Source organism: Hippopotamus amphibius, chromosome 4 (assembly GCF_030028045.1).
Source record: "Hippopotamus amphibius kiboko isolate mHipAmp2 chromosome 4, mHipAmp2.hap2, whole genome shotgun sequence".
NCBI lineage: Eukaryota > Metazoa > Chordata > Mammalia > Artiodactyla > Hippopotamidae > Hippopotamus > Hippopotamus amphibius.
In genome coordinates this window covers 19,691,323-19,709,113 of record NC_080189.1, presented here as the reverse complement: position 1 = coordinate 19,709,113, position 17,791 = coordinate 19,691,323, and the positions used below count along the sequence as shown (strand labels likewise).

Below are 17,791 nucleotides of genomic sequence, written 5' to 3'. Positions count from 1 at the left end.
TCCCCAGTAACTCTACAATTTGAGAACCGCCATTCTAGAGCTATGGCTATCAAGTCCCTTCTAGCTTTAAAGGATTCATGAGCCCCCAGTTCTCTCTCTTCCATGTGGCAAATCTAGATTCAAACCTCTTCTTCTTGAACAATGTTTCAAATGTATGCTTAGGTAGTCCCCTAAATGGACAGCTCTCTCCCTCAACTGTGCATCTAAGGGAAGAAGAATTAGAGGATGTAAGGGCCTTGTTTCTGAAAACAGGGGTTGGTATCAGGGAGAAAGCCAGAGTGTGCCTAGGGAATATGTGCAGCTATAGGATAAATGTGATGCATTTTCCTACAGCATCATGTTTTTCTTAAAAATAGTATTTTTTAATTACAGCAGAGGTATTGTGGAGCAGAAATAGTTCACATGAGTTTTACGCTACCATGAAGCTTCAAAAAAATTCTTGGCTATAGCTGATATTGGGTTTCCAGACCTCTGGAGGTTAGAGTTCCTTCACCTCTTCTTTCAGAAGTACCTCTGTCTACGTTCAGGGTTACCGTTGACCAGTGGTCCCTAAATATGTGGTCCTATGAGATTAGAGTGAACACTCATTGAAAACCACTGCAGAAGACTAGCCCCAAGAAGACCCTTTACACAAGGATGTTGAGCTATTTGCTGCCAGGAGTAACTCAAAAACTCTCCAATCTAAGACGAGCACCTACTATTCCTGCCACCATTTAGGAAGTAGTCACAAAAGAGTATTATTTCTCCCATTAAAAAGAGAGTGTTAACTAGAAAAGGCAGTTTAACAGAGCAGGAAAAGGAACTAGCCATGTGAAAAGACACTGACGCTTTTGCCACGTTCCCGTTTGTAGCAGCAATTTATAAAATATTCTTGCAATTACCAAGTTCCCAGAATGTATTCCTTACCACAAAGATGGCTTGATACTCTCATAGGATATCCTTTTTTTGGCAAGATGTTCCTGATGGAGAAGAAATCCAAGGCCCTGAGGCTCCAAGTCCAATAGTCCAGGATTTGGGAGCAAGTGATCCTGATAGGTTAGCAAGTTGCCTTGGGCGAACTGCCTTGTTCTGTCCCCTCAATCCTGGCAGAGCTGCCTTCCCTGTGAGGGGGAGAGAAGGAAGTAAACTGTCCTTGGAGAGGCTCCTCTGTCCTTTGGCTAACCAGCTATGATAGCATCACTGACTCAGAGCCTGCACTGAACTCTACCTCCCATGTCATTTGGGCAAGTCGTAGCCTCAGAGTCTAGTAGACTTGTTGAGGATGGTAGTTGGCAGCACATTGGTGTTAAGATGGGCAATGGCAGCCCTCTCCCTCCCTGGCTGCCAGCTTCATCTTCTCTCTACATTGTGCGTTCACTCTCATGCCTACTTCCCTTACCTTAGAAGGCACTCCTCTTCTCTCCATCAGCTGGGCCAATGGCTTTGAGCCGGATGTCTCTCGAGTTCCTTCCTTTTTGCTAGATTTATACCTGGTCCCTTCCCCGTCTATCCTGCGTACTGCTGTCACATGAATCTTCCGGAAGTACAGCTTGGAATGGTGCCTCTGTTCTCAGCAGAACCTGCGGCCCCAGGGTGGGGGGTGCTTTATTGACTTAGCTAGGCCTAAAGTTCTTTATTGACTTAACTAGCCTCATGCCAGACTCTCTCCCCCTGGCCTTCACTGCCTTTCCCCACAACTCTCCGCTATCCAGCTGCACTCCGCAGGCTAACCAGATTACCCTTCCCTGTCTTTCTTTATCTCTTTTCCTTTAATCTAGAATTTCCTTCCTGGAAGCCCTGCCTGACAGTATCCTACCCCATGTGAAGTCTTCCTTGATCCTGCAGCTCCCTTCAACATGATGTGATTTCTCCTTCCTCTGCTGTAAATTCATAGCATTGATACCTCACTCAGGGCACGTGAAACATTCTTGTCTGTGTCCACGAAGAAGAGTATAGGACTTAGAGTCAGGAACCTGGGTTCATCTTTGCGACGTTGGGCAAGTCCTCTAGCTTCCCTGGGCTTCAGTTTTCTTATCTGAGAAAAGGGAGTAATAGCTCCCTAGGTGTATTGAGGGTTACAGGACACAGTACATGGAAATTAACTTTGTCAGCAGTTTTCTCTGCTCTTCCTTACATTTTCCTACTTGTCTCTGAGCTATTTGAGGAAAGGGGCTGTGTCTTGTTCACCATTATATACTACTATTACTATTATTACATTGCTATTAATACATTATTATAGATATATTTCCAGTAATAATAGTTAATATTTATGGAGCAGGTAGAAATGTGTCAGGCACCATTCTAAGTACTTTATATGGATTGACTAATTCTTTCAATAACCCTAAGAGGTACTATAACCTCAAGAGGTACTGTTATTCTCCCACGTTATGGAGAAAACCATATATTTCACAGAACCTCCACTGAGTGAGTCAATGAATGAGGGCTTGAATGAGATAGAAACTACTAGCAATGCCGGCTGGATGGTTATTTCTCTCTCTTGCTTCTGTACCCCAACTTCTCTTTCTCTTGATCTCCTGAGGCAAATGCAAAATTAGGAGAAAGTCTTGAGTGAACTGAGACCCTGAACGATGAGTGGTCTCCCTGGGTCTTCATTTAGACTTCTAATGAAGTGAGCTCCAGGTGGGCAGAGATCATGTCTGTCTTGTCCTCCGTTATATTCATAGGGCCTGAAACGATGTCTAGTGATCAATAAATGTTTATTGAATAAACTAAGTAGTTTATAAACATCACATTTATTACCACTGAAACCACATAGATTGCTGACCATGGAGCCAGTGAGCAACACTGTGTCTTGCTTTCTCAGGCAGTACTACGAGATGCTGTACAACACGGCCGATGAGCTCCTGAACCTGGTGGTGGACCAGGGCGTGAAGTACACGGAGCTGGAGTACATCCATGCGCTGACCCTGCTGCACCGCAGCCAGACGGGGGTGGGAGACCAGACCACCCAGAACACGCGGCTGCAGCGGCTCAAGGAGATCATCTGTGAGCAGGCGGCCATCAAGCAGGCCACCAAGGATAAGAAAATAACTACGGTGTAATGCGGTGCCCTGTGGGAGCGGGGGGCGGGGGGGACTGGTCATTTTTGTTTCCTTGATCATACTCCCTTCTTTGGTATGTTATTTTGTATATTCTGAGCTGACTTAGTTTTCTCTACACTGATGCTTGAGTGGAGAGAAGCTGTAAGGATTCTTTTCTCTTTAGTTTTGGCTTTTCATGTTAACTGTAAAGGGACTTCGCAGTACAGAATGTTTGGATTGAATATTTACTTTGATGGAGTCAATTCCAAAGGGTGGGATGGGGAGGAAGGTTGTGTCCAGTTGGACTCTGCAAAAAATGAATGCATGAATGACTAATGCCCAGCAATCTTTGGTAAGTAGGTTGTTACCTAAGTTCTAGTCCCTCCCTAAAACCACTTAATAGGGTTCTGGTACATAAACAGTAGGATTTTTATTCTCTTTACCTTATCAGTTTACAATTCGATGAAATAAGTGTATGTGCATTGCTTTCTGTCTCTGTTGCCAATGGCTTCTCAGCTGCTGTACTTTTCAACAAATTTCCCTAATCCAAACAGGACCTCTTCAGGGTACGGGAGAAGAAGTCCTTTTACCTGAATTGTTGGGAGAGTTTGGTATGCAGTAGCCTGGTCCCAGGTGATAGGTTGGTCTGATGCCTTTTTGCTTTTAATTCTGCTGTATCAAAACCAAGCACCATCGAGTTAATGATGAAAATAGAAGAATGAAAATTCAACCCTTTTCTTCATTTTTCTCCTCCACTCTCCAAGAGAAAATGATGGTGAGAGAATTTTTAATCTCACTTGAAACATTGCCTGGGTGTGAATGATTCTTAGATGCCCATTCTCCTTGGGAACCCCCAGTTTTTCTCTTATTCGAAACTAGCCCAGGCCTGCCAGCTGAGTGCGAGGAAGCTGGAACAGCCATGACCTCGCTCCTCTGTGCACCCACCAGCTGAGGCTGTTTCTGAAGCGCTCCTGGCTGATGTGGGAGCTTGCTGCTCGTGCCACACTTGCCTTCCCCACTGTCCCCACGTCTCCAAGCGCTCTTGCTGCCTGTGGCTGATATGTCACAGAAGAAAGCAGTGTGCTCACTGGGACACAACCTGAAAACACTCAGAAAGGACTTGGACCACATGAGGTCGTGCCTCATGCCCTGATGGTTCAGAATTTTACACCTGTTTGTACAGCTTAGGTCTTGGTGGGAAAAGCAGAAAATTAAAAAATATTTTGAGAAGCTTAATTGTTGTGTATTGTTTTTCTTGTATTTATTCAGCAAACAGTCCCTGAGAGCCTAACATGTACCAAATGCTACTGGGCAGGAGGCCAGGTCCTCGGTAATGAGGACACCCTTATTACCTACCTCTAAGATGGAATGGGAACTGGACTCTCACCAAAATCCTAAGAGATGTGCACTCAGGGCTGAGTTAGAAATCAAGCCAATGTGGTAGCTGTGACAGGAACTTAGCAGGCAGCTGGAGGATGGTCTTCCAGAAGATTCTGGTAGGAATGTTGTAAATCTCTGTAGCTTCAGAGACCCAACTGGGAAGAAGTTGAATCCACATGGGAGATGATCATGGGAAAGTGTACTGCCCCTAAACAGCATCATTGGATGTAGTCTCCCCGAGAAGTGGGGGTGGGAAGAGGGAAATGAGGGGAGATCAGAGCTGATCACCGTGGTTTGGAAGCCTCCTCTTAGAAGCCGTGGCCTGCCCGCAGAGCTCCTGTGCCTTTTCTTGCACTTCCTGTCCACTCTAGACAAAGAACCTTGGAGTGGTGACAGGGAGGCCACAAGAGCTGGGGTGGCATGAGGGAGTGCTGAGAATTGTTTAATTGGATGTGGAAAGGGGCATGGGTTGGGACAGAGGAGAACGCCAAGAACACTGAGAACCGGCAGACAAGTGGCAAATGAGCTGCTGTGGGGGACCATTCAGAAAAGTGAAATCCCTGCTTTGCTTACAATGATGATAGGATTGAAAAATGTCAATTCTGCACAGAAAAAGCAATCGAGGGTTCTTTGTCCTGAATTTCTGTGCAAGATGGTGCATCAGTCATTACTCTTCAACAGGTCAAGAATAGCCAGTGACACACTCAGTGGGTGGTCACATGGAAGCAGGTGGAGATGGCACAGCTACCTCAAGACCTGCCTATGTTTGGGACACAGTGAAGATTTCTACTTCTTATGGTCCTACTTTGGGGATATTTTGTGAGACTGCTTTTGTGCTCTTCTCAGCCATGACAGGAAGTCACTAGAGAGAGCCAGAGTCTGCCAAGGGCAGGGTCCAGCATCCACTCACCCTGATAAGTAGCCACAGAGTTCGCTTCTAGCCATGAAGACCACTCCCTAAATGTGCTTTTGCAGCTAAAAAGGCCAGTTAAATTGGCCTCCCCAGAAAGGGCACTAAAACAAAGCAAATTGTTATCTCGTGCTTCTACAAAGCTACAGACAAGCGGGATGGACATGCATGGGATACTGGCTGTACCTCTGTCAGCACCATGGAGAGGGCTCATGAGGCAGGGTCTGGAGGTAGACAACAGATAAGAGCATGAGGAAGGAGGACCATGAGGTGAGATCCAGCCTGGTCACTGGAGAACCAGCTCCATAGCAAGAGAGAGCTTCCTTCTCTTATTGCCACTGTCATCTACTCTCTGGTACTTAACATGCTGTCCCACAACCATATCACCAATACTGTTTTCTTTCAAGGGACTGGGAAACACTAAAGGAGTCTCTCCCAACTCAGCCTCCTTTAGAATAAATTCCTTGAAGAAGAGGTACTCACTCAAGGGGTAGGATCCAACTCTTGATAGGTTTTGGTAAATTGTGTTCCAGAATTGCTGATGGTGGTCTCTTCTTCTGCACTGTCTTGTGACTTTGGATTATCTTATCACTTGTCATTACACCTCTTAATTTACAAACAGTACTCTGGATAATATTGTGCCATTCACCCCATTTATACCTGTGCTGTGGTTACAATTTCTCTCAGGGATGTTCATCCTTGTACAGTGGTTTTATTCCTACTTCACAATGAGGTTTTTTGAATCATATTGCCCAAGTAGAACTTTCCCCTTCTCATACATGATTACATCTCTGCCAATTAGATGAGGAACAAAGATATACGTTCCTCATGCAGCCCTTAGCTGAAGCGGACCCTTGCTTCCAGGCTCTGAAAAACAGGTTCATTTCTGAGTAAGCAAATCAGCTCAAATTCAGTGGTAGGACCAGGCCTAAGCTCCCACAGCCCATACCCTTGAGACAGCCAGTCATGCGCGGACCCTTTACCTGGAATTACTGCCCTGGGCAGAGTGACCTCACTCACAGAAGCCTCAGCCCCTCTCCAGGACATCGTTCTTGCCTGAATGTTTTCTCGGCCTGACAGTCATTAATTTATGTTTCAAATATGTTGAGAAGAAAACCTCAAACACAAGCAAGTTGAATCGCCAACCAAGGCCTGATCGTTCTTCCTGTCAAGTCATGTCCATGAATGCCTTAGCCCTAAGGCGTTCATAGTCAGTCAAAAGATATGATTGCCTGTTACAGCAGTAACAAATCCTGATATGGATTCATGCAATGGTGAGCAAAAGAGACAGTCCCTGTGAGGTGGCGCTGGTACTTCCAGTCTGATGAAGAGTCATACAGCTTCCTCTCTGATCTTGCCCTTGCCAGAGTCCATATTTCCCAAGGCTCCCCTTTCATTTTGAAAGACATCTGGTAGGACTGAGGACTGAAATCTTCAGCCCAATCTTCTGCTATTCTCTTCTGAGCTTTGCCCTTCTGGAAACCCGGGACTGTGTCTCACTATTCACTCTTCCCTCCTTCACCAGCAAACAGCCTGGAAGTTGATGGAACAAATGGATTCCTGCCTCACAGCTTCTATGAATGCACGAAGGCCATTGAGGCCAGGATTCTTGCTCTGAGACATAACTGTGGCTGTTTCCCCGGGACCAGGGCACAGAAATTTCACAGTAAACAACAGAGGGTAACCACGGTCCCATAAGCCCAAGCTAGACTCGCTCCATTGGAGGCAAATGCGATGAGAAGACCAGGGAAGCAGCCATCCTTCTAGCAGGATGTGAAAACCAGGAGCTTTGCAAAAGCAAAGCGTGTGCTGTAATACACACACCTGAGAGCAATTGTCTTAATACAGCAGGGATGGAAAACAAATTGGGCATAATTTGGAGGGAGGGTAATGAGGTACCGAGAACAAGAAAACAAAGAATGACTGGGCTCAGCAAAGGTCTCGACTCCGTCCTAATTAGGCACAGTTGTTCTAAGAAGTACATAATTAATAAGCGAATGACCAGATGTGAAATACAGCCAGGATTCTTCCCGAGATGGAAGTAGTAATGAAGTGTACACAGCTGGAGGTGGTTGTCCTAATTCAGCCAAGGCTCAGGGCCTGCCTGGAATTTTGAGGAGGTGTAGAGAGAGGCACACCACAGCTTCACACCTGAAAACAACTCATCCTATTCCAGCTGGGCTGGGGTGTAGTGAGAGAGAGCTAATTATCGAGAGTGTGATGAGATGCAGAAGTCCCTGGATTGAGCTGGAAGTTTCTTTGAAAGTGAAATGTGCCTGATTTGAGAACGTGCTTTCACATACCTGGGCCACAGACTTATGTCTGTAATTAAAAATATCACCAGAACGTTCACACACCTGGAGCAGGAGTCCCTGGGAACCCGAGAACTCAGTGACCTGTAAAAGCTGCACATGTATTTTTTTCTGTGTATATACAGCTTATTTATGTACATACAACTGAAAAGAAATAAAGTCAGGTGCTGTCGGGTGAGTGTAGTTCCCATTATATTCAATCTCATTTAGAAACGTGGCCTCAGATTCCTGCTGACTTTGCAAATAGATGCTCTAGGAGGAGAAAAATTGGCAATCCCCTCATCCTAAACTTATTTAATTACCTACCAGGCTGAGTTTTCTTTCACAAGGATTTATTTACTGTGAGAGAGCAGGAAAGCCTTAGTACCTATTTTCTGTGACTGCTTTTATTTAATGGTTGCTGTTATGTTATTTTGGATACCACGTATTGAAGACTGAGCATGTGCCAGGTGCTGTGCTGGATGCTTTAACACATGCTTTCATTTAATCTTCGAGGTAATCCTATGAGATAGGTACTGTGATCATCCCTACCTCACAGAGGTAAGAAAACAGAGACTCAGATTAAGGACTTGACCCCAGACAGAGGTTGACGCCAGAGTCCATGTTTGGAATCCCCTCTGTTTTCTATCCTGAGCCAAACCCCCTCATCCCATGTAGCAAAGGGAGGGTACCTCACATGCTGCATTTGAGTTCCAGATGACATTTTCTGATAGTTTGACACCTGCCATTTGCTCTTTCCTCTCCTGTGGCCCCCAGAGGGAACCATTCCTGAACTGAATTTGGGGCTACCTGTCTCTCTCCTCTGCTTCTCTTCAGCCCCCTCTGCCTGAGGCCACCGCTGTGGCCAGTGCATCAACATAACTCTTGGAAACAAAAACCTGTGGCCCAGGGGCTGAGCCCAGCCAGCTGGAGATGGAAGAGGACCCACACCTCAGCCAAGTGGTGGAGTGACCAGGAGGGTGAGAGCTAAATGCTCAGATTTTAGAATCTGCTCTACCTTGGCTCAGAAGGTCACCCCAGCCTTTTACAAGAGGTTTGCTATTGTACAAGTTATTAAATGCCCTAAGCCTCAGTTTCCTCATGTGTGAAATGGGATAATAATAATAACAGCTCCTATCCAACATTGTTGCTCTATAAAGTAAAAGAGGGTGTTCAGTACCTGGCACATAATGAATATTACATATACATGATAAAAAATATTCTAGTAATAATATTATCTTGTCTGTTTCTTTGAGGTGCTATTGACCCACTATCTAGAAAACCGGTGCTGTTGGTGTGGCATACGAGTACAGCCACCCTGACAGCCCCTGTTGTTAGAAAGCCCTAGGTTTTGGCAGGTGGAGCCCAGGATTTGCAGACCTGAAAAACCGCATCCCCACCCCCCACCCCCAACAGTCATTCCCGATTTTGTTACTCCACCGTTTCGGCCCCCTCTGCCACACAGGACCACTGCCCTCGGTGTCTGGTTCTCAAGCCTGCTTCCTTTTTAGCTATCAGTGAGTTTGCATCTCATTGCCTGCCGATATATTATGCGCATCTCATTAAACTCTGAAGGTTCCAGTACCCTTTAGGGACCAGGCCTTAACAGACGAAATGGCTTCTGCCTGGGCTTTGACTTTGCTCTCACTCTTCCCACCTATGCTGAGGAATGTCAGACCCTGAATCTCTAAGTTCACAAATCGCTCTGTGAAATTGAGGTGAGAAAAGTGTCACTTTGTAAAAATTTTTCTCAATCAAATCTAACTCTGAGCTCTCACTCACAATTCTTAGCAGAGTCCATGGTAATTTTTTGTGGTTTCTTCCTGGGGAGAGGAAGGGGAGGCTTCCATGAAGACAATATGGCCATCAGTGTGTCCTGATCTCTTCGTCACCGCTGCTCTGGATGCCAGCTGCCCTCAGGTGCTGCAGCTCCGGTTGTGGAGGTCCTCTTCAGTGTTCCCAGGCTTCAGTGGCCAGCCTCCACAGGTGACCCCTCCCCCAGTCATCCCCTTCCAAGGTCCTGCCCACTGGGAGGCACTGAGCTGGGCGCAGGTTGGAGCCACCATGGAATCTGTGGCTCCTGTCACTCTTCTCAGCTTTGGGGGGTTCAACATTCCAGGTTGGGTAATTTTCCCCTCTCCTCCAGATGCCAAAATCTCTTCTCCTTTCTGCCACTGGGAGATCCAATATCCTTTCCCAAGGCCTAGATCTTTCAAAACAGAGACTGCTTGAGGGAGTCCCCCTATTCCCTCTTCTTTTCTGACTGTTCTCTGGGCTCCAGCAACAGTCTCCAGATAATCTTCCCACAGGGCGTCAGAGGGAGGGAGTATTTATTCTAATTGGGGGTAAGGAGATGACATCAATTAATTTCTTAGTGACTCACCGTGTTGTGGCTCCTTAAGACCTGGACAGAACTTTGGAGAGCTTTTGTCCCAACCGTCTCAGTTTTTTGAGGGGTTAGGGGAGGAGTTCCAAGAGAACAGAGTAGAGACACTTAGTGACTGAGGCAGGACCAGCACTGAGGTCTCTTGACTGCCTGTCCCAAGGAACCTGCATTAAGAGCCCAAATGTGCCCCCACCCTATTAGACTGCCAAGTGAAGGGGTAGAAGGCAGGGCCCTGCCTTCAAACACATGACCATCACATGGAAAGAACAGGGCAACTGACATGAATCAGCTATGGAATATTGGAAGCCAGTGTGGTGCTGAAAGCTCGTTATGTGCTTCAGGCTAAATACTTGAGGAATTCAGGAAAAAGAGTAATACTGTAGACAGCTAATAACCACATGCAACTTAATGGAGGGGTTAGAAGTCGTCTTGAAGAAAGTGTAGAGCTAGGGTAGTGATGGAGGGACTTAAGATGAAGGGATGCATTTTGACAAACTCTACAATTTAAAAAAAGGAAGCAAGGAAAACGAAGCAAAAAAGAAAACTGTCAGAAGCATAAGAAGGATCAGAAGAGTACAGTTATGATAACTAGTCAAGAGGAAAAACTAGTCAGGGAGGAGGCCCAGCACATTGGATGATTTTTAATGTGTTCTAACCCTTGCTGGGGGTCAGTGGATACACAGGATCTTTGAGTCTCCTGGGATTACGGGGTGCAGCATTTGGAGGGATGGTTTGTTAGTACATTATGTGAAATAGTCTGAGATTTTTTTAATCTGAGTCTCAATATTTCCTGTTCTTCACCTTCCAGGAATATGGTAGGATTGCGTTTCCTGGCTCCTTTGTGTTTGGCTGGAACCATATGATTAGGTGGCCAATGAATTGTGAATAGAGTTGTGTCACTTCCCAGCCAAAGCATTTAATTACCTGCATGCAACCCTCCACGACACTGCCCCCTCTGCCACAACACCTAGCAATGTTCCAGACAGTGACCACTCACTGTGCTTGGGTCCCAGAGGGAGGAAGATGCAGGGCTCCAGCTGACCTGCAGTGGACATGTGATGTAAGCATGAAATGAATTTCTGTTGTTTTAAGCCATTGAAATTTGGGGGGTGTTTGTTACTGCAGCATAAACTTGCCTATCCTGAATAATGCACATAGCAAAGATGAGCAGAATGGGAAGATCAAGGGAGTTTTAGTGAAGGATGAAGTTATTAGATCAAAGAGAACTATTCGAGTGGAGTGATGGGAACAGGAGCCAAATTTGGGGTCTCAAGGGAGAAGAGGTGGTACTTTGCCAATGTCAAGTGCTCAGTACGCTTTGTCCTAGAGACAGAGGCAACAGGGGTGTGTTGTTCAGTCAAGGAGTGACCCTGGAGCCCACAGTCTATTTATGTCTTTTGCTTTTTCTGCCTCCTTCCTTTATTTTAACTCCTGTATTATAAGTAAGCCATGTATGTAAGTCTTAGTTCAGTGTTTCTAACTATTCATAGGAAAGCTTCTATACATAAAGAGAAAAACAATATCTGTTATAATGAACAGTTATTAAAGCTTAAAACCTCTACATTTTCACTGAGGTCTAGTCATCTGACCCTTTTTTCTTCGGAAGCTTTCCATCGCAGTGCCATTCAAGACCAGTCCCCAGAATTGAGTTTTAATCCTCTGACAACCCAGGTCCATTCACCAAAACATGGAAAAGACTGGGAGAAAAATCTCTTTTCTGTTTTTCTGCCCTCTCCTCCAATAGCTCAGAATAGATTTCTCTGATGTCCTAGTGGAAGTAAACGTTAATGGCTTTGAAGGAGGTATGAAGTTGCAATCTGAAAACATAACACTGAGATGCTGTTAACTCAGCCAGTTTTAAGAGCCTAATAAAGCACAAGGTTCTAGGCCTTTTGGCACTTAAAGAGCTGCAATTCACTCATCTATGATATAGCAAACGTTAAAGTATTTTCATGGGGGTTATAGAAATCCTTAAGTTTTGCGATTTTATTAGCTGTTATAATTTTCTTAGATTTTCATTTCCGTGTTTCCTAGATATAGTTAGTTGTGGTGCAGGTCATGCCCCAGCAGACCCCTGAGATGGTTATACACTGTCCCAAACCCTATTCAGAGCTCAGAAGGCAAGAAAGAGTAAGTAACTCCCCCACCTTCCACCCCTCGATTGAAGACTGATTGTCCTAGTCTCTTCTGGCTGCTCTAACAAAATACCAGAGACTAGGTAGGTTATAAGCAACAGAAATTTAGTTTTCACAGTTCTGGAGGCTGCTGAAGTCCAAGATCAAGGCACCAGCAGATTTGGTGTCTAGTGAGGGCCCACTTTCTGGCTCATGGATGGCACCTTCTTGCCGTGTCCTCACATGGTGAAAGGGGCTAGGGAACTCTGTGAGGTCTCCTTTATAAGGACACTGATCCTATTTATGAGGGCTCCACCCTCATGACCTAAGCACCTCCTAATACCATCACTTAGAGATTGGGATTTTAATATATAAATTTTGGGAGAACACAAACATTCAGGCCATGGCATAGATCTAAACCAATTTGGTATTTCTATTTGTCAGGTTCCTTTGGTAAACACTAGTAGCCTTCAACTCTAAGAAGTAAGTAGGAGCAACATACCTCCTCCCCATGGCTTTGCTAGCAGGTGGTGCGCTACAAAGTAAGCAGGCCACAGACAACATTTAGCGATCAAGGACAAAAGTCGTCTTTTAACATGCTCTGTAAGTTCAGCAAAGTCCCCACTCTCTGTCCCTCCTCTCCAACCACCACCATTATTGGGATGTTCACTTTAAGGCAAGCACAACAGTGTTTTGAGAGAAGGATCTCACCTTCTAGTCAGATCTGGAGGCAGAGTTCTCCATAATTAAGGGGAATCAAGGACCCAGAGTACTGGGTCCAAACCCTATAGCTGTCAAGTACTGGGTTTACTTATTCTTAAACTCATTCATGAGAAGGTGGTAAAGTCTTATCAGCCAAGCTCATGTCTTGAACACATCTCACCATTCATTTCTAGCCTCTCTCATGGTAATTAACCAACCCTCTGGTACTGGTCAGATTTAGATGGCAGGACTTAAAAAGTTCGCCACAGCCACCTCTGGAGAACAGCTTCTGAAAGGATGCCCCTGAGTCTGGTCTTTGGGGACAGCATTCCTCAGGGAGCCACCTGCTTGGGCTATCCTTCCCCTCATTAATATCCCGCTCCTCAGACACTGTGTTAATGTCAGTTTCTAATCCCCCACAATAGGACATCTACTGATGGTCATTTTCCTAGCTGTGGATATGACTTTGCACTGAGCAGTCCATGTGACTTTAGGACTCGAATTTGCAAGGCAGGACCCAGGCTTTAGTGCCAACCTGCCTCAGAGCACAAGGACACTAACTAGGTCCACTGGAAACAAGGCTGGGCTCAGCCCCGGTGATATAATGCTTCTCTGACCCAGTAAGCGCTCCACTCTAGCCACCTACAATCAGGAAGCCTGACTCAGAGACCCCATGAACTAGTAGAGAGAGCCCCCAAACCTAACCCCTACTGCTGGTGCAGACTGGCTCCCTGTCCAAGGGTGCAGAGCTTTGTTCCCTTATCACGCCAAAATGTAGAGTCCATCTAACTTATCCTGTTAATTTCCAGGGCCATCCCACCAGCCCGTAGCTTATTAATAATTAAAGCTGCAGCCTCTGACTTATTAGTTAAGCTACAGAGGTCCCTCATTTGCATGATTAGCTCTTACCTTACTGATTAGAAAGTTTCATCCTGTCCCCAAACCAACCGTTTCTGAATGAATGGCTTTCTTAAAAGAAGCCAAGTTCTCTAAAATGCATCTCAAATCCAAATAAAAAGGAACCAACAACAGAAATAAAACCCCGTTATTTTCTTTGTGGAATGAGAAGAGAGGAGCTTAAGAAGGTTTTAAGAAGTTCGGCGCCGTGCTTATTGAAGGAACGAGAAGTAGCTGTAGCTGTCAGCAGAGACTTGGGGACTCGTAGGAGATATTAATGAGTTTTTAGTGTTTACCTTGAGTGCGGTGTAACCACTAAGGGATTTTAAGCAATAGAGTGGGATCAGGTTTTGACTTGAGAAATATTACCCTGGAAGAAGATGAATAATGAATTGGAAGGTGGATGACAGGGAGACTAATGTAATCCAGGAGGAAGATGATGCTCCGCTTTATCGCTCTTCACAGATACTGCGTTTTTTACAAATTGAAGGTTTGTGGCAACCCTGTGTCAAAGTCTATCAGCGCCTGTGGGAAGACATTCTGGAACCTTTTTGAAGCATTTAAAGTGTTGAAGTATGTGGGCCGAGCGATGGGATTCAGAATGTCCTGCTTGAGCAGTGGAGGAGCTGAGGGTGCGGGGCGTGGAGACTAATATCACCCTGTTTGGTCCTGAGGGATGGCTGGTTAGCCAAAGATGGGTAAGATTCCTCAGAGGAGGAACAACCTAAGACAGGCACAGCCGCAGAGGGGCCAACAGGGGTGGTGCATCCTTATATCACCGTGTTTGGCCCTGGAGGATGACTGGTTAGCCAGAGACGGGTAAGATTCCTCAAGGGAGGAACAACCTAAGACAGGCACAGTCGCAGAGGGGCCAACAGGGGTGGGGCACAGACCCCCAATATCTGAGAGAGGTCTCCTACCCCCAGGGCTGTTTTGCTCTCCACCCCCAGCTCAAATCCACACCTGCTCAACTCAGACCCAGGAAGTAAACAAAGATAATTGCCTCAGTCATGTGAGGCCTTTGATTGTTTATGAGTGTAACTTGAGAATGTTAGCCCACGAACTCAATAAAAGCAACCTGGGATAAGTCAGCAGGGCTCTTGATCCGAGAGGTCTTGAGCCCCCCCGGTCCCACTTTTCTCTTCAGTCTGTGTCTGTGTCTTCTTCAAGCTTGCAGCACCCGTCACTCACCTCGAGTCACCGAGCTGGTCTTGGCAAGCGCCATTTTTTTTTTCAACAGCATTTGCTCACCTCATGTCTCTGTGTCACATTTTGGTAATTCTCAAATATTTCAAACTTTTTCATTATTATTATGTTTTAATGGTCTGTGATCAATTATCTTTGATTTTACTACTACGACTCGTTGAAGGCTCAGGTGATGGTTAACATTTTTTAGCAGTATTTTTTAATTGTTATGAACATTTTTTAAACATAATGCTATTGCATACTTAATAGACTATGGTATAGTATGAACATTTATATGCACTGGAAAACCAAAAAAGTTGTGTGACTCACTTTATTGCTTATATTCACTTTATTGCAGTGGTCTGGAACTGAACCCACAATATCACCCAGGAATGCCTGTAAACCAAAATCCATTGAAATTGTACACTTTAAACATGTGAATATTATGGTATATGTCCAATAAAAAAAAATTTTTAAGACAAAAGTGTCCACTTTTCAACAAAGAAATTTTGAGACGCACAAAGAAACAGGAAAGTGTGACCCATGCACTGGAAAAGAAGTAGTCAATAGAAATTATCCCTGAGGAAGCATGGATGTTGGACTTACTATATAAAGACTTTCAATCAGCTATATGTTCAAAGAACTAAAGAAAACCATGTGTAAACAATTAAAGGGAAGAATAAGAATAATGTCTCACCAAAAAGAGAACATCAAGAAAGAAAAATTGTTGTTGTGTTTTTTTTAAAGAGGCAGAGTTTAATTCCACTCCCCTTGAGCTGGCTGCAGTAAGCAACTCAGTTCTGCTGAGTAGAATATGGCAGACATGATGGTGTGTGTGACCATATTAGGTCCTATAAATACTGAGGCTCTGATTTGCTCTCTTGGATCACTTGCTCTGGGTGAAGCCAACTGCCATATTATGAGGACACTCACACAACCCTATAGGGAGAGCCACATGGCAAGGAACTGAGGCCTCCTGCCAACAACCATGTGAGTGGGTCACCTTGGAAGCAAATCTTCCAGCTCCAGTCAAGCCTTGAGGTGACTGTAAGCACACCAACTGACACCTTAATAACTCATGAGAGATCCTGAGCAAGAACCATCCACGTAATTTGCTCTTGGATTCCTGACCCTCAGAAACTGTTGTATCTCACACAAATTGTTGTCTAAATAGTTAAGTTTGGGAATAATTTGTTTATGCAGCAAATAGTAACTGATACATGCTGAGAGGAAAAATCCTCTGAAATAATGAAAGAAAAGGATTAAGGGGACTTCCCTGGTGGCACAATGGTTAAAAATCCACCTGCCAATGCAGGGGACACAGGTTTGATCCCTAGTCCAGGAGGATCCCACATGCCGCAGAGCAACTAAGCCCGTGCTCCACTACTGAGCCTGTGCTCTAGAGCCCTCGAGCCACAACTACTGAGCCCGCATGCTGCAACTACTGAAGCCTGCATGCCTAGAGGCCATCCTCCGCCACAAGAGAAGCCACCACAATGAGAAGCCTGAGCACTGCAATGAAGAGTGCCCCCACTCACTGCAACTAGAGAAAGCCCACATGCAGCAACGAAGACCCAATGCAGCCAACAAATTAATTAATGAAAAATAAAGGATTAAGATCATTACAGTAATGTTACCAGGGAGCTAATTTTGTTTTGAAACAGGGAAGAACTTTCTATAGTGAGAGCAGCCCTCAGTGGAACAGGTCACGTTTTAAAGTAGTGAGCTCCTTGTCACTTAAAGGTTTCAACCAAGGATAGATGACCACTTACCACAGGTGATGAATGTGGTTCCCTTCTGTAGTGGGTAGATGATTTTTGTGAATGACCTCTGTTTTCAATTTTACTTATAAATTGGCACCCACCACAACCATTTCCGTTTTCCAGAAAGAATTTGACATACTCTGGAATTATGACACACATGCATAAACAAGCTAAGATAAAAACAAAAAGCAGAGATCAGAAACCACATAGAAGAATGAGGAAAATTATTGCAATCAAAAATTAACCCTGATAGAAGCTTAAAGAAGAAAAAATCCAACTCTCAACCCCTGGAGATGTTGACTCAGTAGGCGTAGAGTAGGACCTGGCAGTATGTTCCTTTTTTAAGCCCACTAGCTAATTCTGGTTGGAGGATCTACCGGCCCGGAATGTTCCTCCCAGATCTGTTATCTCCTTTATGCTTTTCTTAGGGGTTAAATGTTATCCAATTTAAGGTAAACTGAAGAATATTCTCTGTTACAGATAGAAAAAAAAAGGTATCTGTAACACCTTAAGGTGTTGCACTGTAACTGATCTGTAACTGATCTCTTAAGGTGAGTATGCGAAAGCCTAGCTCCCTCCTTAATGGAGAAAAGCAGATCTATCTCACTGTCCATATTTCCAGGGACCACTTTGAAGTCTCCTAAAACAAGGCTATCTAATCTTGCTAACATTGGGAGGTACCAATGCCTCCTTCCTTGGTTCACCTCAATGGAAGATGGTAGAGGTGGTTTTGATTCATAGACTGTCCTTACTGAAACAAGCTCCTGGGTGACCTAAAACAAGGGTCAACTCACCAATCCCAAGGTATCCTGCGCTTTGACCAGGGATCAAGAGCCACAACCTGATAGGAGATGGAAACATCCAAGTTCCTAGCAGATCCTTCTAATCCCTAAGCCTCTCCTCCTGATTAAGTACCCCTGAAAAAGACACTAAGATGTTACAGCTCTGATTCTGAGTCTGACTTGGCCTAGAAAATGTTCATGATCATATCAGTTGGGCACCTTAGTCATCAAAGGTTCTGGAAGAAATCTGACTTGGAATTGTATGGCCTTCTGATGAAAATTCAGATGATCTGTGATATCCAAGGTCCTAATAACTACTGCATTCTCAGTATCCAGTGCTGTGAGCTTTGGGCAGTGAAGT

At 44.9% G+C, this 17,791-nt stretch overlaps 1 protein-coding gene across 2 annotated transcripts in view; it reads left to right on the top strand.

The window, feature by feature from the left end:
- EXOC4 (exocyst complex component 4) overlaps positions 1 to 8,531 on the top strand; it is a 752,882-nt gene extending 744,351 nt beyond the window's left edge. Inside the window, exons 18-19 of one of the 2 annotated variants that reach the window (XR_009053126.1) lie at positions 2,804 to 3,795; positions 8,439 to 8,531. Coding sequence is in view for 1 of the 2 variants with exons in the window: in XM_057730962.1 (XP_057586945.1) it covers positions 2,804 to 3,041 (238 nt within the window). In the remaining variant the exon portion in view is untranslated. Of the gene's footprint in view, positions 1 to 2,803; positions 4,257 to 8,438 lie in introns of those variants that run through there. The other variant, XM_057730962.1, reaches the window with a different exon arrangement.
- Positions 8,532 to 17,791: the final 9,260 nt, after the last annotated feature.